General features: G+C 36.4%; 1 protein-coding gene across 5 annotated transcripts; it reads right to left on the reverse strand.

Annotated features, from left to right (window-relative positions):
• Window positions 1-6,218: 6,218 nt before the first annotated feature.
• On the reverse strand, window positions 6,219-15,578 carry SCOC (short coiled-coil protein). Of its 5 annotated transcripts, none has more exons than XM_023225966.3 (6): window positions 15,380-15,458; window positions 15,103-15,160; window positions 14,782-14,894; window positions 9,594-9,665; window positions 9,134-9,217; window positions 6,220-7,817 (listed from the first exon to the last, which is right to left on the reverse strand). In XM_023225966.3, the coding sequence occupies exons 4-6, from the start codon at window positions 9,613-9,615 to the stop codon at window positions 7,675-7,677; spliced, it is 249 nt and encodes an 82-aa protein (XP_023081734.1). In that variant the 5' UTR covers window positions 9,616-9,665; window positions 14,782-14,894; window positions 15,103-15,160; window positions 15,380-15,458; the 3' UTR covers window positions 6,220-7,674. The 5 variants fall into 5 exon arrangements, with proteins under 5 accessions (XP_023081731.1, XP_023081734.1, XP_023081732.1 ...); XM_023225964.3 differs by having other exon boundaries at window positions 15,082-15,160; window positions 15,380-15,452; XM_023225967.3 differs by lacking the exon at window positions 15,380-15,458 and adding an exon at window positions 15,321-15,368 and having other exon boundaries at window positions 14,822-14,894.
• Between the last annotated feature and the right edge of the window lie 9,712 nt (window positions 15,579-25,290).

Here is a 25,290-nt window from a genome sequence, read left to right on the forward strand (position 1 = left end):
TTAATACCCTATTTAGCAGGTTATTGTTGGGGAGGCTTTATATTATTTTCCTTATTACTAAGAGATTCTACTGGCTGATTTCAATTCATCATGCTTTTATATACTTTTTTTTCTTGTTTCCAGTGGGGTTGGAATGCTTTTGTATTTTTATCTTTTTTCTTTTTTCCTGACAAGTTTCAGTCTATTTTAAGTTTGTCATCTCATCTATGAATAGCTTCAAAGCTGCCACTGAGGTGGATAGGAGCAACTATTATTATTGCTCTTCTTTTTAAATCAGTTGCCATGTCACTGGACTATATTAAAATGGAGCTGTGTTGTTCCATTTAAAATATTTTGTTTATGAAATTCTTATGTCTGGGTAACAGGTTTAGACTCTGGCAGAGGATCTAAATCTTTGAGACCACAGAACTACTTGAATACTAACTATCTAGAGAACTTTCCACATGTTAGGTAGGATTTTGGATTTCTTCACAGACGTACACATACCCCATCTTTGGGCAAGCCCTAAACTATTATAGGTTCCCATACAACTCCTTCCCCAGTAGGTACATTTAGAACTTATGAATAAGGAAAATAAGTCTCTAGCTTCTGCTTTTACTGAAGGAAGCCAAACATAGCCACTAATACTATTCACTCCTTACTTCAAAGAGTGAATTGAGAAAGAAAATAAGTTATTTACTCCATTGTTATACTCTGAAGTTCTATAAATTGGTGGTAGAAAATCTTAATACATAGTATTTAGCCATACTTTGTATTTATTTAATATGAACTGAACACATCTTGCAAGCAATTCTCCCTCTCTAGCTCACCTTGCATTTGGAGTGTAGTAACCCTAGATGAGAATATTTCTGAAGGTAAAGCACTACTTCGGGAGATAACTTCTTTTTTAATTTAATGAAAACCTTCTTGCCTGGGAAGATTCTTGCATGTGAACATTTTTCTCTAAAGACTGTTTAGGCCGGGCGCGGTGGCTCAAGCCTGTAATCCCAGCACTTTGGGAGGCTGAGACGGGCGGATCACGAGGTCAGGAGATCGAGACCATCCTGGCTAACATGGTGAAACCCCGTCTCTACTAAAAAATACAAAAAACTAGCCGGGCACGGTGGCGGGCGCCTGTAGTCCCAGCTACTTGGGAGGCTGAGGCAGGAGAATGGCGTGAACCCGAGAGGCGGAGCTTGCAGTGAGCTGAGATCCGGCCACTGCACTCCAGTCTGGGCGACAGAGCGAGACTCCGCCTCAAAAAAAAAAAAAAAAAAAAAAAAGACTGTTTAAAGCATGGTTTGTTTTGTTTTGTTTTGTTTACTTTCTTGGTTGCAGATTCATTTGTTTGGTTAAACTCCATGAGTTTGCAGTGGTAAAATTTGAGCAACTGAATTTGCCAAATCACTGCTAATTCTCGTGCACATACTCCTTTGTGGATGTACCGTAACTGACAGGTTTAACAAAACTAAAACTCGAATGTATAACCTGCACTATATCCATGCAATAGATAGTCTTTCTTAATAATCAAATGGCTTTTTCCTTTTATTCCCTAATCTGACTTTATTGTTCAAAATGACTTACATCTTATCCATAAAGGAGAGAAATAGTGTATTTTGCTTTTCTTTATTTTAGTTTGCCTTTTCAGAGGCTTTTTAACTTGATCAGTGTAATGTCCCTTTTCTTGAATATTTTTTACTGATGGTCTTGCTTCCATTAATCATTTCTCCAGGAAAACATCATGTTTCTAGAATTAGTCTTTTTGAGGTATCAGACCACATTTGGAGGAGAAACATGATGGAACTGCTTACATGTTAAAATGAACCACTAGAAATGAATTTAATGTATTTTAAAATTTCAGAATTCTAGTCCCTAAATGGTTTTGTATTCAGTAGAAACTATTCAGAATAGTTAAAACATAAATACATTACACTCTAGGCATCTGTGAACAATGTTTTGTTCTCTTTTCAATTGTGGCTATATGTTCTAACTTTAGCAGGATTTAAAGATTATAAGATGGCTAAAGTAAGATAATTAAATCTTTTATATGTGATCTATTAAAACATAAAAGAATTTCTGCATACATTTCAACAATTTCTTCCCCCTCAAAAGTATATAACTCCCATGTATTTCCATAGTATGAGAGCTGAGTTTTGGAAATAAGATTATCCCTTAATCTGAAAGGTCAGATATGAGGCAAATTGATGGGAAAGATAATGCATGGAAAAGTAGGGTAGTTTTAGAGAAGATGGGCAACATGACAACTGGAAAAATGGGCTTTTACCACCCAACATAGTTATCACATATTTTGTGTTTGTTAAATGAATACTTTTTTGGTAAAATTTGGGGGTATTTCCAAGTTTTAATAGCACTTGATAAGCCATCTATAATGTATACATTTTAAAACAAGATACATTATAAAATTGATTACAATGAATGTACAACTTCAGCTTCTGTTGTCTCTCAACCCACCCTTTCATAGGTCCAAAGGCCAACGGCCAACATAAAGTCCTTGTTATAGTAAATGTGCCTTTTTTATTGTTTTTGTTTTTTGAGGAAACAGAGTCTTACTGTGTCGCTCAGGCTAGAGTGCAGTGGTACTGTAACTCACTGCAGCTTTGAACTCCTGGGCTCAAACAATCTTCCCACTTCAGTCTCCCGAGTAGCTGGGACTACAGGCAAGTACCGCCATGCCTGGCTAATTAAAACAAAATTTTTTTTTTTGGAGAGACACGGTCTCACTATGTTGTTCAGGCTGGTCTCAAGATCCTAGGATCAAGGAATCCCCTTGCTTTGGTGTCCCAAAGAGCTGGGAATACAGGTGTGAGCCACCACACCTAGCCTTGTAAATTTGTCTTTTAAATACCATTAATCTCTGATTTCAGTGAAATAAACTGCAGCTAGTTTTCTGATAAGAGTAAGAAGGAATTAAGTCTCTTCCAATTCTTAACCTTTCATATCTTCACATTATCTGTTCTTTCATGATTTACAAATGCTCTTAACAACTAATCTCTGGTATCCACTGGTAATAATTTTGGTTACATGCACATTGAAGAATCTGATGACAGCCACCACAGAGTGTTCAGGGAAAAACAAAATTTTTATTGGGCAAAGTAAAGAACGGCTTTACATTCTAAAGTTAAGATCAATTTTGCTTTTCTTTGGACCATAAAACTAATTTTAGATTTTATAATTCAACTATTATTTTTCTTTTACAAAAGGGACTAGATCACAGGGAATAGGGACAGGAATAGAGATGCGATATTAACTGGTTGGAACTAAATGCATACATGATTTTGGTTACTTTTCTACAAAAGGTTTTGTTGCTACAATTCCATAACCAGAAATCTCTGAAAAGTGAAAGGTTTTTCCTAGCATTTTGGTAACAAAACTCACCTAGTAGCTGAGCCTGACTTTCCCAGCAAGATTTTATATATATATATATAGTCTTTCTTTATCCTACTTTAATACTCATTTTGCTGCAGAAATGTTAATATACTTAATTATACGTTTTGTGCCAAACCATATTGGTGTCTGAGTCACAATATTTTATAAAATCTGAAAAACTCCAAATTCTAAAACATCTGGCCCTACAAGTTTCAGATGAGGAACTGTGATTTGTAGTAACCTGCTGTGAGTCCAAAGGGAATATAAAGAGAGCACATTTTGCATAGAATGGCAGTGTCAATATTGGGGAAATTCCTCCTGGGAAACAGTGGGGAAAATGGGTGTCTTGAACTATTTGGGATGCTATAATAAAATATAGACTGGGTGGCTTATAAACAACAAATTTATTTCTCAGTTTTGGAGGCTGGAAGTCTGAGATCAGCGTTGAGGGCCCTCTCCCAGGATGCAGACTGCTGTCTTCTATGTGGCAGAAAGAGAACGCTCTGAGGTCTCTTTGCATAAGGACACAATCCCATTCACGAGGGCTTCACCCTCATTACCTAATTATCTCCCAAAGGCCCCACTTCCTAATCACCTTGGGGTTAGGATTTCAACCCAAGAATTTTGGGAGGACACATTCAGTCCATAACAAGGAGTATGCTGATTTTTCCCTACCAAATATTATTCTACCAGCATGTAAGCTAGGAAGTACTAAAGAAAAAAACCATTCTGACACTTGTTAAAGCAGTAAAGAAGACTACTCAGGACTGTATGTGTTAAGACCATCATCCAATAAGGGAAAGAAACCGGGCCCAACTAACACAGCAAATACAGCTGAGGATTTATAGTCAATCAGCAGTGATGAGGTCAGTGTATGGAAAATTACTAAGTGGAGACATCAAGAGCAGGATGATTCTTGCCAGAGACAGGCCAGGTTGATGATCATATTACTGAGGATGGGATTCTCGCTAAACTGATTTAGCAGGATTTCTGCTAAACCTGGACTAGTGAAGAGGGCTCAAAGGAGCCTGTCTAAAATTTGATGGAGTCTTTTCCAGAAGCTGGACACAGTCCCTGTGCACACTGTGTACCACTTATATTTCTAATGAAGAAATTATCCTGAAGTATTGCATAGCAAAAACTAAGTATATAGCATTAGCTTACCATTAACATGACAAGCAGTGGGGATATATTTTGACGCCTACTAAGCTGATAGCTCTAGTTGGAAAAAGACAGAATGTTAAATGAACTGGCTATTCCTTGCTTTCAGCAAGGTATCAAAAAATTTTGACATTTTCAAGCAGAGATGGAAGGGAATAGACCAAATTCGGATACAAGGAACCTCACAAAATTAAGCCAATTGTTTCTGAAGTCTGAATAGCAGCAAAGGTTCAAAATTATTTTTGAGGTGTGGGAGACTGGGGGAAAGCCCATGAAGACTTCTCTACCAATTGTTAAGCCAGAGGAACCCAGCCTTGCAGTGATGATCTGCATGTAACATTCCCAGTGCAATCTTATTTTCAGTTGATCTCAAGATAGCCTCCATTAAAGAAAGGCAAAAATACATACTTTGAGAATTTGGTCAAAAGCTTGGTTGTGGTTCTGTGGTGTATGGAATCAGAAGCATATTGATAAAAATGCTTGAGTTTTTAAGAGACTCATATTCCCAAGAAACATGAGCTTGGCCTTAAAATGCACACCAAGTTGACACCAGCAGGAAATGGACTGTCTTCACAATTCCCAGGGAGTGAACACCCAACATCTACTTCCGAAATAGTCATAGAAAATGGATAGGGAGTAAATTTCCAGAGGGGAAACCATGGAGTTCAACGAACAAGGGAGTCCCCTGCCAGAGATCAGAATCATAGTCAAATCAAGGAACTGCTCCACTGCTAGGGACAAAATCTTCATACATCTCCCAGGAGCATTCCACAATTTTTGCATGTTTCCCTTTATTCCATTTTCCAAATTGAGACTTTTTATTTGGCCATCTTGTCCCCACTACATTATAAATGGGCAGCAGCAAGGGTGAGAGCAAATAATTTGTCTATCAGTTTAGAGATTGTCAGACTGTTAGAAGCCACATCTAAAGGGATGGACTTTATTAAGAGAGATTGTGAGCTGAATCACTAGCTGGATGAAGAGGGATTACTCTCTATGTAATGGAAGATACTTAGTAGCACAAGAAGAGCTGTGGCTGAGGCTGCTAGTGGCCACCAAAATCTTGTATTTATAGCTGGAATATGGCTTCCCAGCCATGGACTACATTTCTCAGCTCCTCTTGTATCTAGATGTAACTAAGTCTCCACACCACTGGAATATAAGAAGATATATGAACCATTTCCAGGCACAGCCCATAAAACCTTGCATATGTATACTTCCATGCTCTTTTCCTGAAAATTAGATGGGTAACCACTAGAGTGACTTGAAAGCCATGACTTAAAATGGCAGCACCATCCTCAGCCAAAGTCCCTGAGTGAACAAGGGCTGCTAGCCTGCAATGCTGACCTTGGAACCACTGGTTGGGAGAGAAACTTCTGTATTTATACTCTTTATCACTGGGTCTCTTGCTAAAGTAGCTTAGCCTACCCTAAAAAATACAACTTCCTTTTTCCCTGGAGATCTTGGATCCTTTGAGTGCTTTGCTTTTGTTCTCTAAATTAATGTTTAATAGTCTATGATATTTATATTGATAACCAGTTACAGTTTTATTAATAAAAATGTTATTCCCCTAAATAATCAGTAACTGGCTACTTAAATAAGATACACTATTCTGTGGCATTGAACAACCCTGGATACACCACTAAACCTAAATACCCCATTTACTTAGGCAACTATATCAAAACACACACAACCTCTGAAATAGCTTTTTATTAAACAGCAAAGCAGAACTGCAACACAATTTAAATGTCTGTAAATTAGGTCACAAAAGGGATGCAAAATGTTTGCAGTTTCACTATTATATATTCATACAGCTAAAGTCATTCATCAACTCTTACACCAATACATAAGATTATTCCATGATTAAAAGTAGCCCAAATCTAATAACCATAAGCTATATTAGTGGATCTCTTTTCATATTATAAGATTTTAGCATTACTTCCAATATTGATTTCCTTACCAAATGGAATCTACAAGCTAAATTTTTAAAAATTGTTAAAGGATGACTAAAACTCTTCAAACCCAGTAGCAGGGTTTACAGAAAATTCTAGAACAAGTGAGATAAAATACTGAGCAAGATAATAAGTATACATGTAAAACTCTCCCATTTTATTCACTATTCTAATACTAATACACTGTTACGGAATTTTGCAAAAGTTGCCCTGCTGGGTACGAATCAACTTAGAGACCAAACTCTTTGTAACTGTTCTCATCCAGATGTGGCTTACATAAGGGTAGTCAAACTTAATCCACTTTCATATATATTTCCCAAAAGATTACTCTGTGCCAGAGAAAACACAAATCTGGAGTGAAAATATTTGAAGTTGGTTACTACTGTTTACCAAGTACTTTTCCACCCTATTTCCATTTTTCCTCAAAATTTTCTATTTTAAACATACACATGACCAGAAATCATATATTTTTCAGATAATACAAAATGAGTTATTTTGTGCAAAAAGAAGTTTTTAACAACAAATATTCTCAAGTTAATTCAGTTTCAAAGAAAAACCTTCATTTTTAGCCTCCATCTATTTCCAATTAATTAAAGAGACACTAGCATTCCTATCTTAATACTAAATACACAAATGACAAACCCTAGCTGAGACAGTATCTTATTTTGGTTAAGTTTCAACAATTAAAATACAGGTTACTCTCAGAGATGATTAACTATTAAAATTACTTTTACAAATGTGACACCAATTTTTTTCCTTAAGGGAAGGGAAACAGGAAGGAAGAGGCAAATGGAAAAGAGGCACAAGATGGTGGACAGGGTACATAAAGCTGTGCATTTAGTACATGATTTTGGTCACTTTTTCACAACATGGTGGTTATTTTCTTGTATATCTTACTAATCCTATAATAAAAGACAGTGCTAAACCTACAAATTCGATAAAACATTCATCTTTAAGTTTCATAAATATATGCAATTCTAATTATAAAGTCTCTACATTTGCACGTTTTCATAGACTAACATAATACACAAACTTATGGAAGCCTCCTGTTATTGTGTTATTTTTGTCTACATCTGACATTTTCTTCATAAATATTCAATGAAGCCACAAAGGTACTGTAAGTTTTGGAATCTATCCAAGTTTTAAAGAAAAAATGATCAGCAGCAATTCCATAAAACAGAAGGGTATCAATCCCTTACTTTCTTTTGCTTTTTGTGTCAGTTGTTTGAAAAACACTAGAAGCTGACATGAGGTTTTCTATATATTGTCCAAGAACTTGGTTTTCTGATTTTAGCTTCAGATTTTCTTCCTTAACTGCATCTACTCTTGCGGAGAGATCTTTATAAAAAATAAAAATGCCCATTATCAATATAACAATGACAATGATTCCATATTACAAAATTCTTAGGACTCATTCTTAAAAGAGATAACACAATCCTTAAATTTTAAGAATTCGGATTTTAGAGACAGCAAGGTAAACAAACTGAGTGCAAATTAGTAGACAAATTCCTAAAAATACTTTACATTAGACTAAATGTTATTCTTTGTAAATAGCATTAACATTGGGTAGTTAATTTTCAAAAAAGACTTTAGTTTTTAAAATGTGAATTCTGGTTCCATTTTATGTCTTATCAACATAAAACCATAACATCTTTACTAGAAATGTTTAAGATATAAATCAGGTTAACACAATTGAATTCATATACTGAATACAGGCAGTCAGTTTCCAAGCAACTGATCATCTTGTAACATTATCAAGACATTCAATACATGCAGTTCCTGATGATCATATAAGAAGTTAATTCTGGCTGGGCATGGTGGCTCACGCCTGTTATCCCAGCACTTTGGGAGGCCGAGGCGGGTGGATCATGAGGTCAGGAGTTTGAGACCAGCCTGGCCAACACAGTGAAACCCTGTCTCTACTAAAAATACAAAAAATTAGCTGGGCGTGGTGACAGGCACCTGTAATCTCAGCTACTCAGGAGGCTGAGGCAGGAGAATCACTTGAACCCAGGAGGTGGAGGTTGCAGGGAGCCGAGATTGTGCCATTGCACTCCAATCTGAGCAACAGGAGTGAAACTCCATCTCAAAAAAAAGAAAAAAGAAGAAAGAAAGAAAGCTAATAGGGAAGTGACAGATGACTTTTATTAACTCTGTAAAATGTAAGTCAGTGGGAGGTTCTGAGTGACATGATCTGCTCACTGTAGCACCAAAAACACAACCTCTTAATTTCATTAAAACTCAAAAGATGTTTCAGTGTTAGTATTAATTTTATGCAAGACTTAGAAAATGAAAAAATTCAGGTAAATTCCTTTTTAATCTCCAAGGCTAATACACTGTTTCTACTTTAAAACAAGCCTTATTAAAGCGGACTTAGTAACACATTGTGGGGATTTAAAAGGGAGTCTCATACTAGCCAGCATTATGTTAGGCTTTAAAGAGGGAAGCATAACAACACCATTTGACTTGACTGAAGTGTATCTAAGTGTATCTGTTCTTTAAACTACCAAAGCAGGAAGATCATATATATATAAACTTTGAAGTTCATTCTTTTAAAAAATTATACATTCTAACAAACAAAATTTAGCAATATAAATGCTTACAAGTTCAATTAATTGGCTGTCATTCAAATACACTACAAAATGCAAGCTAACCTTCAAGTGTGTGTTGGAGTTCCAACACTTGATTAATAAGTCTTGTTTTTTCCTCCAGTTCCACCTGATTTTCGGCATCAACTGCTGTAATATAAAGGTTCAAATTTACTATTAATTAACATTAGGTACTATTTGTGTAGGGTAGCACTTAAGAATCTGCAAAATGTTTTATATTCATTCTTACTTGACTTATACAAGAGCCCTGTGAAATAAAATGTTGTATCCCCAAATTGCAGATAAGGACACCAAGGTAAAGAAGATAAAAATAACTTGCCAACCTCTCATAGCTAAGGAATGAAAGCTGCTTTGGTTGGTCCTTTCTGACATTAGATGAGATATAAATAAGGAATTAGCCAAGATCCAACTCTTCTAAACATTGTTTCTCTGCCCTTTCCATTGCTTAATAAAGCAAAACATCCAGAAAACCAGGAGTATACAAAAAAGAAAATGAAGAACATACCATCCATGTCAGCATTCATCATCTTGGGCAACAAACTTTTGTGCCTTGGATACAAAATCTTTGATGAACGGTCTACAATAAGAAAAATTTTGAAATATAGATACACACAGCAATAAAATATAAGCCTGTTTTTCAAAGGAGGATGATTTTGTTAAATATGACATAGCCAGACTTTTCATATGCTTTACTATTTTTAAGAATAAAATAAATGCCTAATGGGTAAATAAGCAAAGGATATAAATAGTTTGAGTGAGAGAAAATGTTAAGCTTCTTGATAATCAAAAGATACATAAATACCACCATATAATTATTATTTTTTAAAGGAGGTAATGATCAATACTAGCAAAGAGTTATGGAAAAACAAATACACAAACATTGGACACAACTTTTAAATATGTACTCTTTTTGGAAAGCAATATGATGATAAGATTCATAAAAACATTTAAATATTTTTTAACTAAGTATTTTATTCTTGGAAATTTAGGCTAAGGACAATAATGCAAACAAAGTTATATACATAAAAATCACTTCAATCTTATTTACAACCAAGTCTCAGAAACAACATAACTGCCCACTCAAAGTCTGGTAAATTACAGTTGTGATTTTCTTTTTAAGAAGATATATTTTTATTTATTTATTTATTTAGAAATGGGGGTCTTGCTATGTTGCCCAGTCTGTATTAAACTCCTGGACTCAAGCAATCCTCCCTCCTCAGCCTGCTGAGTACAGTTATAATTTCTAATGGAGTGGCTACTGAAAATAATTATGACTATAGTACATGAAACAATGTGTATAAAATTGTATATTCACTGATGTAAATTATATGAAACATACATAAATATGCATAAAAAACATGAAAATGAAAAAGTGCTCTGATATTAAGGATGATGGTATGGATGAGGACAAAATTTTTTCAAATATTATTCTTCATTAAAGTATTGCTTTACATACACTGTTTAATATTTTACAAATAAAATTCAAAAGAAAAATACTAGACCATCTAAAATAGTAATATGGAATAAATGAAAAAATGTCCATTCATCAGCTCCTAGTCAGGGTAAAATCAAAACAGACTAATCAGGATGTAAATAAGTAAATAAATACTAACATTTTATTATTCCAATAAAGACTTCTAAATATCAGAACAAAAAATTTCTGTAAAACATGTTCTGCTCCATTGCTAACAATCATTTCATTCAATGTGTTCAAAATGTAGTAAATAATATTACCAGATTATCACTGAAAACAGATTTGTTACCCAATCTAATCTACTACATTGAAGCAACCTAGACTTGTCAGTGTTACTCTTTCAACAAGTATTTATTGAATATCTTCTGTGCCCAAGGCATTGTTACGCCTCCATATCTTAAACAGTAGAAAGCAGACCTATTAAATAAGGATATCTACATACTGGAACTAGAATCACATTAAAGAGGTATCAGTGTATTACACATTCTCTCACAGCTTCTGTTAATACAAATCTTGTTGTACTACAGATACTAACATGAAATTTGAAAATGTCTAGTGAACATCTACATAAATCTTGTTACATTTCAGATACTAACATGAACTTCAAATTAAAGTGCCCAGTGTACATATACATAAACTTCAAGTTTATAGTTCAAGTAAGATAGCACTCACTAGTCTAGAAAAAAACATGTAGGGCTGGGCGCAGTGGCTCACGCCTGTAATTCCAACATTTTGGGAGGCCAAGGCGGGCAGATTGCAAGGTCAGAAGATCGAGACCATCCTGGCTAACATGGTGAAACCCCGTCTCTACTAAAAATACAAAAAAAAAAATTAGCTGGGCGTGGTGGTGGGCGCCTGTAGTCCCAGCTACTCGGGAGGCTGAGGCAGGAGAATGGCGTGAACCCGGGAGGCGTAGCTTGCAGATCACACCACTGCACTCCAGCCTGGGCGACAGAGCGAGACTCCGTCTCAAAAAAAAAAAGAAAAAAATATGTAATATCCTTTGCATGACATTTATTAAATACTTAACTACAAATGGTATACAATTAATGATGCTGAATAAAGCGACTCCAAGTCTTCTAGCATCTTTCCCCTTATCTGAAACCGCACTTAAAGTTGCTCTGCCCAACCTCTTTCTCACATGGTTTAATTCTCAGGTTCTCTGCATTTCAGATTATTAAAATGTTTCCAATAATTCTTTTTTTAAAAGTTATTTGATCTACTGTAGTATTTAAAGACCACACTCCAAAAACTATTCCTCTCCATTGAATCAACATGTCTCTTATAATTGAAGAGGAAGACTGTTAGTGAAAACTTGATTTGACATTTCCCTGACAGAGAAGCACACTTGTAACCAGGTGCTCCAGTCACTCTCTTTTCATACCATTTCAACCACTGATCTGGCTGAAAGAGGTCTGAGTGAGATGAGAGAGGCAACGACCAAAAGCAAAAGTGATCATGGGAGTGCTCAGTAGGAGTAAGCTGCAATTTGGCAAATGTATTTGCTAAATAATAAATTAAAGGTGCTTCAAATTTCTCATATGCAATGCTTTTAAGGCTACAGCTGGAACAAATTTTCATGATAGGTAAGACGAGTTATAAGATATACAAGCCAAAGCAACAGATAATCAGAGAATGACACAGCTGATTTTGAAGTCAGATATAATAGAGTGATTGGGAAGTCTTCTTTTGCTTATGTTTCAGACTAATATTTAAATTAAACCAAAAAGTCTGCAAAAGCACAAGTGTTCCACACTCACCAATATAAGAGGTAAAGAAAAAGAAGCCAGTTTCTGAAATTCTGACCACATATAATCCAAACAATAGAAAACCTATGCATGGTTTAGCCACAGTGACTTCATCTCAAAAAGTGAAAGAAAATAAAAAGCAGAAAAACAGGGTGGAGAGGGCTTATTAAAGGAAAAATTACTCTCACACTCAAGATTGGGGCGAAGGCAGGAGCACAAAAGTAGTGCCACAAGAACAGTGCTATAGGATATACAACGCGAGAGAGTACAATTCACACTACAGTCTATGTAAGATTGCACCCCAAGCGTTGTACAGTGCAAAACCTGCCCACTGTATCTGGCAGCCCTGGGCATAAGGGCATTACTCTTTAGTACAGTGGACCACAGCATTACCTGCTGCCTCTCCACAACAAAAGAACAAGAAGCAATTGTATTTTATTGTGATGAGATCAAATAGACCCACCTCAAAATGCTACTATTGTATTAATATATATTCAAAGTCTTTCAGTAGATTTAGGGCAATAAACTGATTTGTTTTACATATGGGATCAAAAGACTTGCTGAGTTCTTTATGTCAAAGTATTTTAGCCACGGATTTTTTCTTTTAAAATAGTATTGATCCTCAAACTGCCCAAAGTCTACATTTAACACAGTACTACATCATAATAGGTACTTAATACTGAGTTTTTCAACTTTTTCAACTATAAAATCCTTTTTTACCTATAGTTGCTATAACATCAATCTAATTCCATGTCAAATATGCTCTTAAAAGTTCACTTTCAACTCCTTCTACTCCTACATATAAACACAAATCTGATGAAAAAGGAGAAAATTCAGACCAAGTCTGCTCAAGCATGGGAACACTGAAATGAATTTGGGGTGCTGAGGCTGGTCTGCCTATCCTAAATCACCTTAACCCAGAAATGGATATGGTTCGCTGAGATTCTTCAGCTCTGATGCATGCCTAGGTCAGACCTTTTAAAGGTTTCTCAAAAACCACAGTAAATTTGGGTATCTAGCCTTGGTTAGAGGAAGGGAATCTAGAATTATTTTTTGATTATTTAAGTCCAGGCGGCAGAACGCAGAGAGAGAATACAAACCAGGAAACATGGCAAACATTAGGACAAGATCCATTTAATTAAATAATTTTTGCCATGCACACACATCTGTGACCAAAGATGAGCATCTTACCAAATATTCCCCAATCTTCTTTTATAGTATCTCTAATAGTATACAATATCCACAGTATTACTCTCCTTGAGAGGCAGTTTGGCACAATGATTAACAACATGAACTCAGTTTACCAGGATTCAAATCCTAGCTCTGCAATTTATAAGCTCTGGCACCTTGGGCAAGATTAACACCTCGGCCTTAAGTTTCCTCATTTGTAAAATGTGGATAATAACCATACATATCTCATGGGTTTGTTGTGAGAATGAGTGGATACAAGGTGTTTGCAACAGTACCTAGTACATAGTAGGTATTCAATAAATGTCTGCTATTATCTTCTCTACCTTTTAGCTCTCATTTGGGCAACAAAAAGAATTCAAAGAAAACCATCTGGTCCAGCTGCTTCATTTTACAGATAAATCAAGGCCAAAGACAACAATGGCTTACTGAAGACCACAGAAGTAGTCAGCAACAGGGCCAAGACTACAACAAATGCCCAAGTGTTTTTTCCACCATTCCACCACAGCTACTGTCACATCTGAGACTGCAGATTTTGAGACCTTTTCCTAATATCCGTCCATCTTCACTCAACTTTTCTGCATCTAAAATTGATTTCACCATCCGTCATACTAGAGAACTAGTAAGAGTGCTAAAATAGTATCTTCATGCATTAATGTGCTAAATGCTTTGCATATGTTATTTCATCAAATCAACAGAAGGAAACCGCAATTTACAGATATGGACACTAAATTTCAGAAAAGCTATATATCTTTCACAAAGGCTGTTTCAGAGGTTTCACAGCCAATGTCTCCACCAAGAATTTGAACCCAGGTCTAACTTCACAGTCCACGCTTTTTCCATTATGCAATGGAAGAAACTTTAATATGGCCCTAATCTTAAGTTTGCCAAACATTTTGCTACCACGGATGTCAAACTCCTCTGAAATCTTTACTAACCAAATCAAGATAAACTCCATTCCCTTCAGGCTACGTCAACTTCAATATAATTTGTCTGTTCAGCTCTGTTCAAGTTCTGCCTTGACTTGTCCTGGTTAAATAATCCAGTTTCAAATTCCACAAGATCAAGGAATTGTTTGGCCAAATGAGGATTTAAACGGAAGCTATACTCTTCAGAGGATGGCTAGCTACACTGATTTTAATCAGCGTTACAGGTACCAGAATACATGGGCATAGCTTTGGGTCCTCGGGCACAGACAGCGTGTTGGGAACACCTGGAATGGCATCTGTCCTTATTGTTGCGTAATAGTCTGAGGTTGACACATTGTATAACAGAAGACCTGCCTTTCAGGAATGTATCCTCTTTCTCCTTTCCAAACCTTACTTCCCAAAACTTGTTCAGCAGGACTCTGGGGAGAAGACGATTCACCAACAAACCCAGGTGCCGCTTTCGCCGCCTGGAAAGACGTTCCAATCCTTATTTTACGGCTCACTAGGCTCCTTCCCCACCTTAGCCTCCCCTCCCAACTCTCAGGCTCTTGCAGAGCAGCCACGGGCAGGTCCAGGAGAGCCAGGTCCCATTCCACCCAAACGCCCCTCCCGCAGTCCAATTCCAGAGCCGGGGGCTGCAAAGCGGCTCCCGACCCAGGAGCTGCGGGGAGAAACCTGCACGATGTCTGCGTCAGGGACCGCGAGAGGCCCTTCTCCCAAAGAACGCCTGGGCCTGACAACGAAAACAGGAGAAAAAGAGGTTGCGTAGGGGTTCTGCAGGGAGCCAGGCCTCCGCCGCCCACCAGATGGCCAGGCCCAAGACCGCTCCTCCCGGGCCCTCGGTGCGCGGGGCCGCGTCCAGCCCGCCCCGCCCTCTAGGCCCTCGGAGGTACCGAGGCCGTAGCTCTAGTCGCCTAGGGCCAAGCCCTCTGCTGCCCAGGACGGCCCTCACCTTCCGCTTGAGGCGCCTGGAGAGGGAGGGACCAAGCACACACCTCAGGCCGGGACACTTGAACCAACTGACGCCGACAGCTCCGCCCACTCCGCCCACAGAATGTGCGTGAGAAGAATCCCGCCCCATCCCGGCACACCGCCCGCCAATCACGACTCGAGGAAACACGCCTGCGCATTAGCTGCCCGCCTCCCCCAAGTCGTCCAATCTCAAAGCACCGGGATCCCGCTTTGCCATCATAAAAGGACACTGACATCCAATCAGGATTGAGGTCGCTGTGGGCGGGACCTGGAAGAGCAACAGCCAATGACAGTAAAGAAGGAAGCTACAACGCCCTGGTGAAGCGGCTCGTCGTGTCTCTCAGGAAACCTTGAGTTGGAGTGAGAATCCCAGTGTGGAAAATCAGGAGAGAGGTTGGTATGAGCGACAGAGAAGTCATTCAAGTTCAAGAAAAGAGCGTTTGCGAACCGAGCAGAGAAAGTCAACGCGACACCGTGGTTCCTCAATTCTAAAAGCAGACTTTTTCATATTTTCTTATTTCCGAAATCGGAAAGCTTATAGTTGCGTTAGTGGAATGTACCTCTCCTCACGCCCCTCCTCCCAAACTATTATTAAATCTGTAGTGCGTGGCCACTTAATATTTTAGAATTAAGAAAATACCCTAGTGGTACTGAGGCATAGCATTTTTGCTCACCTTACCCTATTGGAGCCTCACCAGCAACCCACAGAAAGGAACTGAAGCCTGAGCGTGAATACGTTTCTTGCTCAAGGTCACACGGTATCAAGTGTAGAGTGTTCTTCGTGACAGTGCTCATCGTAATCTAGCACTTGACACAAAGAGGCATCCTGCTTTAATATTCGTTGAGTACAAAGCAGACATCCACAGCAATGCATTATTATTTTGGCTTTGGCACAGTCTCCTGAGCTGTAGAGACAAGCCTTATGTCTCCCTGTTTCTTGACTTTTTACTTCTGGCACAGTTTGCTGACACATCGCCTTAATCATTTTAAGAGCTATATAAAGAGATCTTCCATTCAGTGTTTTGAGAACTGTACATTTGGCTGAGACTACAATACGCAATTTGAGGACATTTACTAGAATGCAATGTAGGAGCTAAATAAATGAAAAAACTCCAACATAAATCTAATAGGAGTGCCAAAAAAGAGAGACTAGAGAGAATGGATGCAGGCAGTATTCAAAGAGTAATAACTAAGAATTTTTCAAGATTGTGGATTATTTGAATTTTCAGTTTCAAGAAGTACTTATTCTTGAGCAGGACTGATATAAAGAATTCTATGCAATGGTGAAATTGCAGGACACCAAAGATCAAGAGAAACTATTAAAGCAACTTTTTGCTAGAATAGTATTTTTAAGTGTTTTTAATTGTAGTGAAATATACATAGAATAAAATTTACCATCTTAAACATTTGTAACTTGGTAGTATCAGATACATTCCACATCGTTGTTCGACCAATCTCCAGAACCAATCTCTCTTTTCATCTTGCCAAACTAAAACTCTATACCTATTAAACAGCAACTCTCCATTTCCTACTCCCCTCATCCTCTGGCAGTAATCATCTTACTTTCTGTTTATCAGTTTGACTACTCTAGGTACCTCACGTGAGTGGAATGATACAGAATTTGCCCTTTTGTGACTGGCTTAATTTCATTTAGCATAATGTCTCAGGGTTCATCCATGTTATAGTATATTGCAGAACTTCCTTTTTAAGGCTGAATAGTTCTATATATCATTTATTATGTGTGTTATACCACATTTTGTTTATTCATCTATCAGTGGACACTTAGGTTGCTTCCTCCTTTTGGCTATTGTGAATAATACTGCTGTGGACATGGGTGTGCGAATGTCTCTTTGAGACCCTCTTTTCAGTTCTTTTGGATATACATCCAGAAGTGTACATTAATTTGTGCTGAATCATATGGTAATTCTATTTTAAAGCAACTTTTTAAAAAGTGGTATTGACATAAGAATAGACAAAAAATTCGAAAAAACAAAAAGGATACTTGGAATTTGGTATATAATAAAGATGTCTGGTGAGGAATAACTGTTTCTAAGGTTGTAGGAAAAACTATTATTCATTACTGTTGGGAGTGTAAATTAGTACAGTAACTGTTCGTAGGATATAGAAGACACAAATTTTATTGGTTCTAGTTAAATTGGCTATTTATATAAAAATGAAAAATTCGATCCTGATACAACAGAAATAAAACTAAATTCCAAATGAAATAATGACTCAAAATGTGAGAAACAAAACTCTAAACTTTTAGAAGAAAAGCATATGTCTTTATGATATCACCATAGGGAAGAAACAGCATGATTCATTAAGGAAAGATGTAAAATATTGATTATTTTAAAATTTAGAAGTTTTACAAACAGAAGAGAAGACATCTCTAATCAAGTTAAAAACAAGCCACAGGTTGGCAGAATATAGTAAAACTCTGAAAATATAAAGAATTCAGACACATCAATTAAGAAAAAGACAACTCAAGATAAATATATTCAAATAACAGAAGTAGGCCACTTACAGAAGAGGAAAACTCAATGGCCAGAAAGATTTTTAAAAAAATGTTTACCCTCACTAATAATTAGGTAAAATAACATTAAAACAATTAGATAAAGGGGCATATTCATCAAGAAGACGCAAAATCCTAACCACAGTGCTATAAAATAGCTATGAATCAAAAATTAATTGAATTCAAACAGTTCATTACTTCCTGCTCTGCAATTTGTAAAACAAGTATACAGAAAATCTAAGTATACAGAACTCAGGTCCCAAACTTTTCAGTATATTAGAATCACCTGGGAGTCTTTTAATTATTCTAGTGAACAGACCACACCTCAAAATAAATTACAATCTTAAGGAGTGAGATACAGGCATTAGTATTTTTGAAAGCTAAGAAGCTGATTTTGAAAAAAGCCTGGCAAATTTCTGAACTATTGATATAGAAGACCTGAACAATCCTATCAGCCAACTTGATCTAATGGACGTTTGTGGAACATTCCACCCAATAACTGAAGAACACACTTTCTTTTCCAGTGCACTTGGAACATTCATCAAAATAGACTTCACTGTGTATCATCAAACAAATCTCAGCAAATTTAAAATAATTGAAATAGTAAAAATTATTGTCTCTACCCAGAAAGAAATTAAGCTAGAAATCAGTAACAGAAAGATATTTGTAAATCCCCAAATAGTTAGAAATCTAACTATGTACTTCTAAACAAACCATGGGTCACGGGGGAAGTCACACACACAAAAATTAGAAAGTAATTTTAAACTAAAATGTAAACATATCAAAAGTTGTGGGATGCAGCTAAAGTAGCGCTTAGAGGGAATTTTTTTTTTTTTTTTTACCATTAAATGCTTATATGAGAAAACAAGGTTTCAGATCCAGAATCTAAGCATTCATTTTAAGATACTAGGAAAAGAAGAATAAATTAAACTCAAAGCAAGCACATGGGAGGAAATAATATAGAGCAAAAAATCAATCCTATTGAAAATCATAAAACAATAGAAAAAATAGTAAAACAAAAAGGTGGTTATTTTAAAGGAATAATAAATGTTAAAACTGTAGGCAGACTTATCCAGAAAAAAAAAAGGAGAGGGGACACCACAAATAACCAATATCAAGAATAAAAGCAGGGACATATTATAGATACTGAAGACATTAAAAGGAATATTATGAAAAATCTTATGGCAATAAATTTGATAATTTAGGTTTTCACAGTGATACCGAGGTAATTCCATGGGAATAGATAGATTATTATTTTCAACAAGTGTTGCTGGAACAAGTTGATATCAATATGCAGGAAAAATGAATATCAAGCTCTATCTCACAGCATACACAGAAATGTTCATTCAAAATGGACCAGAGTCTAAAACATAAAAGCCAAAATTGTAAATCTTCTGGAAGAAAACAGAGAAGAAAACCTTCATCCCCTTGGTGTTGGCCAAAATTTTTGAGATGGGTCACAAAAAACAATAAAAAAATTTAAATAATTGAACTTCATAAAAGTTGAGGTTTTCTGCTCTCTATAAGACATCATAATGAAAATGAAAAGATAATTCACAGGCTTGAGAAAAACAATAGTCACAATACGTTAACAAATGACTTGAATTCAGAATATCTAAGAGCTATTTCAATCAATAGGAAAACATTCCAAAAATACTGAAATACTAGCCAGCAATTAGAAAGGAATAAATTTCTGAGATATGCATAAGAACAAACTGTTGGTAATAGATGAATCTAAAATATTTATGTTGAATGAAAATAACCAGATACAAAAAGTACAGACTTTATTGTTTTCTTAATGTAAAGTTCTAGAGCAGATAAACCTTATCAGTTGTGACAGAAATCAGATCAGTGATTGCCTGGGTGGAAGCTGAGAGGAGGGCTGACTCAAAGGAGCATGATGGGACGGTTTGGGGCAATGGAAATGTCCTATAATATCTTGACTGATTGGTGTGGTGGTTACACAGTGTATTTTGTGAATGTCAGAAGTCATCTTCCATAACTTAAAATGTGTGCATTTGATAGTAATTTTTCCTCAATAAAATTGATTGTTTTTAACAAATGAGAAGACTAGTGTATTAGGGTTCTCTAGAGAGACAGAACTAATAGGATATATATATATATATATTTGTAGAATAGAATATATATATCCTATTATATATATGTGTGTGTAAAGGGGAATTTATTAAGTAGTATTAACTCACACAATCACAAGTCCCACAATAGGCTGTCTGCAAGCTGAGGCGAAAGGAAGCCAGTCCAAGTCCCAAAAACTGAAGAACTTGGAGTCCAATGTTCGAGGACAGGAAGCATCCAACATGGGAGAAAGATGTAGGCTGGGAGGCTAAGCCAATCTAGCCTTTTCACGTTTTTCTGCCTGCTTTATATCCTGGCCATACTGGCAGCTGATTAGATGGTGCCCACCAAGATTAAGGGTGGGTCTGCCTTTCCCAGCCCACTGACTCAAATGTTAATCTCCTTTGGCAACACCCTCACAGACACACCCAAGATCAATGCTTTGCATTCTTCAATCCAATCAAGTTGACACTCAGTATTAACCGTCAACAACTAGCCATGATTTTTTCAGAGTCTACAATGTCCTAGGTATGCTACATGTGTTGTTTTATACTTAGTCCTCAAACCATCCGGTCAGCTATGTAGTATCAATTCCATTTTACAGGTAGGAAATAAAGGATCAAAGACAGTCTTGTCCAATATCATAAAGCTAGTGATATAGTCTGAATTCAAACCTATCTTTTTATTTGTAAAATGAGTATCATAATACCTGCTTTACTGAACTGTTATTAGGATTGCTAGAATTAAATAAAAATAAATAACTGCAAAGACTGCAAATTGAAATTACTTTAGAACCACCACCCAAAGAAGGTGGGTTGGAACTTGGAGCCTCAACATAACCAACTCATGTTTCTACTAAATTAAAAATATCAACATTCTCCATAGGATTTAAACAGGACCCAGGGGCTTATAACATAATAGTCAAAATACTCAGGATCTAATTCACAATTATTCTGCTTATGAAGAACCATGCAAATCTCAATTCCTGTGAGAGTAACAACAAATACCAACAGTGAGATAACACAAATATTAAAATTATCTGCAAATGATTTTAAGCAGCTATTACAGAAATACCTGTGTAAGCAATCATGAAAAATCCCAAGATAGAAATGATAATTGAAAGTATGAATAACATAAATAGAAGATACAAATAAAAACCAAATTTTTAAACTGAAAAATAATATAATTATTTAATTACATTTTTAAATTTTAATGAAATTTAAAACTGTCTACAAAGAATCAGTGGCAGGATGGAGATTAAAGAGGATTTAGTGAATATGATAATTTCAGTAGAAATTATCCAATCTGAACAACAGAGAGAAAAATTATTGAAACAAAAAATGAACAAAACCTCAGGAATCTGAGGGCCAAAAAAGATCTAACATTTGAGTCATTAGAGTCCCAGAAAGAAAGGAAAAATAGTATTGTACTGAAAAATGTTTGAAGAAATAAACATTTTCCAAGTATGGCAAAAGACAATCTCATAGGGAAAGAGTTTCATTAAGAAAATGTATTAAAAGGCCCTAGGAGGAGGGGTATAGTTAAAAAGATTACTAGAAACAGTTATCTAAACACTGAGCATCAATGTTACTAACATCACAAAGAGAGACAGATATCATTTACTTTCTAATGGAAAATGAATATACCATCACCTGTGAAAGTCTGATTAAAAAAAAATTGAAGCCTGAGTTGATCAAGCCCATAAATTATCAATTTAACAGGAAATACAGAGAACTGATAAATATGTCAAATCTACCACCTGCATAAAATTATCAAAATCCAGCTATGAGGTTGGCTGTGTAGCTCACGCCTCTAATCTCACCACTTTGAGAGGCCAAGGTGGGGGGAATCACCTCAGGTCAGGTGACCAGCCTGGCCAACATGGCAAAAACCCATCTCTACTAAAAATACAAAAATTAGCTGGGTGTGATGGTGGGCACCTCTAATCCCAGCTACTTGGGAGGCTGAGGCAATGGAACCACTTGAATCCAGGAGATGGAGGGTGCAGTGAGCCAAGATCATGCCACTGCACTCCAGCCTGGTGACAAAGTGAGACTCCATCTCAAAAAAAAAAAAAAAAAAAAAAAAATCCAGCTATGAAAAACACTATAGGACACAGATTTTAAAAACAAAACAAACAAAACCCTTTTCTTTACCAAATAAATTGCTCTTCCCTATAAATATATACACCTAGTATGTACCCACAAAATTTTTTTTAAAATGAAAAAATAAATTGTACTGGGGGAAAAGAAGTGGAAAGAAAACTTGTAGATTAAAGACATTTAAAATATGTAAACCAAAAATAAAATTATAAGCCCCCCCCCCCCCAAATATCTGAATGGACCCCTCAACCAAGGGCATTCCAAAGTTAACTTGAAAAGCTAGTTCAGGCCATGATATGAAGGGGCTCAGACATGCCTTATTATACCCTCCTCCCTCTTAGAATTCAGGAAAAGCCGACCAGCATTAACATCAACAGAGACCTGAAGTCTGATAAGAAATATTTACAATTGGCTGGACATGGTGGCTCAAGTCTGTAATCCCAGCACTTTGGGAGGCTGAGGCGAGCGGATCACAAGGTCAGGAGATCGAGACCATCCTGGCTAACACAGTGAAACTCCGTCTCTACTAAAAATACAAAAAAATAGCTGGGCGTGGTGGCTGGCGCCGTTAGTCCCAGCTACTTGGGAGGCTGAGGCAGGAGAATGGTGTGAACCTGGGAGGTGGAGCTTGCACTGAACCAAGACCAGCCTGGGCAACAGAGCAAGACTCCGTCTCAAAAAAAAAGAAACATTTACAATCTACTCTCTCTGCAGCCTGCTACCTGGAGGCTTATCTGCATGATAAAACTTTGGTCTTCATAATCCCTTATCATTTTAGCCCATACATTCCTTTCTATTGATTCCAGGTCTTTAGATAATAACTTAACTCTTTCAACCAATAGCCAATCAGAAAATTTTTAAATCTACCTATAAGCTGGCAGTCCCCACTCTGCATTGTCCTGCCTTTCCAGATGGAACCAACGTACATCTAATGTGTATTGACTGATGTATTAAGTCTCCCTCAAAAGTATAAAAGCAAGCTGTACCCCGATCACCTTGGGAACATATTATCAGGAGCTCCTAAGGCTGTGTTATGGGCACATCCTTAACCTTGGTGAAATAAACTTTCTAAATTGATTGAGACCTGTCTCAGATACTTTTGGGTTCGCAAATACATATTTTAAAAATAGACAGAAAAACCTATGGTATTTTGGATGCACCTTTGGATGATAAAACTATTTTTTAAATGCAAGAAAATGATTGCCATAAGATAGGATATAGTTATTTTAGAGTGTTTACCTTTTTCAAATTCCAGAACCAAATTATGTTTGCTAATTTAAACTTTAAAATAAGTCTTTAGAAACTATATCTAAAAAAGATAACATACAAAAAAATAACTACAAGATTAGAGAGTAATATATCTTCCACAAGATGTTCAAATTTGATAAAACAGTGTTTCTGATCATTAAGATGTACCTTAAATGATTGGGGGAAAAAACCCACCTTGAAATGACCAAAAGATGCCTAAAAGAATAGTACATGTAAGTGGGTATAAAAAAGAAAGTTGAAATTTTGACAAACTGATCATGAAATAAACATTCATTAAACTACCTATTTATTTTATTAAACTACATATTTATTTTTTACAGTTTCTATATTTGTATTATATTTTTCAGTAAAAATGGTTTTAAATATTACTTGGCCATAAAACAATTCCCTCTTCCGGGCCAGGCGTGGTGGCTCACGCCTTTAATCCCAACACTTTGGTGGGCGGATCACCTGAGGTCAGGAGTTCAAGACCAGCCTGACCAACATGGTGGAACCCCATCTCTACTACAAATACAAAATTAGCCGGAAGTGGTGGTGCGTGCCTGTAATCCCTTGGGAAGGATTACAGAAAAGGCACAGGTAGGGGAACCGTGAATTATGTATTCATCTTGCGCTCAGGAAATCGGCACTTTACATAAGATAGGGTGAACATAGAGTAGTTACCTATAGAGATATTTAACCTTTTGTCTGTAGCTATCTGCTTAGGAACAGAAGGAAAGGCAGTTCTTGCATGACTCAGCTTTCAGCTTATTTTCAGCTTTCAGACTTGGGACGCTGAGGCAGGAGAATTGCTTGAATCCAGGAGGCGGAGGTTGCAGCGATCCAAGATGGCGCCATTGCACCCCAGCCTGGGCAACAAGAGCGAAACTCCGTCTCAAAAAATAAAAATAAAAAAATAAAAAAATCCCTCTTCTGAATACGGAAAGGCTATAAGTAGAAATAGAAACCACTGAAATTGCATAGAAATATTTAATTATAAGGTGAACATTCATGTGACCTGAACTATGTGAATACTAATAATATAGTTCATCTAAACAAAGGCACAAAATTAAAATTTTTTTCGTAGAGAATGGGGGAAGTCCTAATTAAAAACTGTACAAGGCAATGTATTATGTGGGGGAAGAAATGATAAATAATGAAACAGAGAACTTCCAAGATCTTTTTGATGTTCCAGTCTGGCACACTCTCATTGTGCACATACAAGCTGCTATTTTGTCTTAAGTAATTAGAGGGTCCTACCATACTGTGGATATTTTAAGGTGAAATATGCTAAATGGAAGCATTTTTGATAACTTTCAAGTATAACCAGGTGTGTTCTCTGATGCTTTAAGCTCATTAATTTGCAAAACATGTTTCATTTCATTCCTAAATAAGAACTCACATTTTCTTTTTTACTCATTTTTTTCACTTGAAAGGTTATTGAATTCATTGGAGAATGCTGTTCTGAATTTGGTGAGTAAAGAATATAACCTATTTGTTAAAACTTGATTTCAAAACTAGACGTAACTCTATACTACAGACTAGTATACTATACTCAACAGTATACCATATAGCTATTTGGTAAATTAAGGTGTTCATGTATACTTTTCTCAAGATTATAATTTCTGATCATAACCAAGAGTAAACAAATTTGATCAGTCATTTTCATGTATTTGTTCAATGGGTAGAGGAAATGTAAGAAATTACCCATGCACTTTTAGAGTTTCTCAAGCAAGAATTGCAAAGGATTTCAAGGTCCTTATGGAATCAACCTTTGGACTTTATCATAAAAATGGAAATAATTAGGAATGATTCTGTGCAGTTTTGGTGCTGTGAAAGGAGAATAAAAACTCAAGACTCCAATTCACTCTGCCAGAAGGAAAAAAAATAAGCTGAAAGCTGAGTCATGCAAGAAACTGCCTTTTCTTCTGTTCTTAAGCAGATAGCTACAGA

The sequence above is a fragment of the Piliocolobus tephrosceles genome, chromosome 3 (assembly GCF_002776525.5).
Source record: "Piliocolobus tephrosceles isolate RC106 chromosome 3, ASM277652v3, whole genome shotgun sequence".
NCBI classification, from domain to species: domain Eukaryota; kingdom Metazoa; phylum Chordata; class Mammalia; order Primates; family Cercopithecidae; genus Piliocolobus; species Piliocolobus tephrosceles.

What these genes read in the sequence shown, in the direction of transcription:
- SCOC (XM_023225963.3), bottom strand. Translation starts at nt 15,557, where the DNA reads ATGCGCAGGCGTGTTTCCTCGAGTCGTGATTGGCGGGCGGTGTGCCGG. An exon ending in CCAGGCGCCTCAAGCGGAAG is followed by an intron (nt 9,666 to 15,379) that starts GTGAGGGCCGTC and finishes TTCTTATTGTAG; the next exon opens with ACCGTTCATCAAAGATTTTG. An exon ending in ACTCCAACACACACTTGAAG is followed by an intron (nt 7,818 to 9,133) that starts GTTAGCTTGCAT and finishes TTTTTTATAAAG; the next exon opens with ATCTCTCCGCAAGAGTAGAT.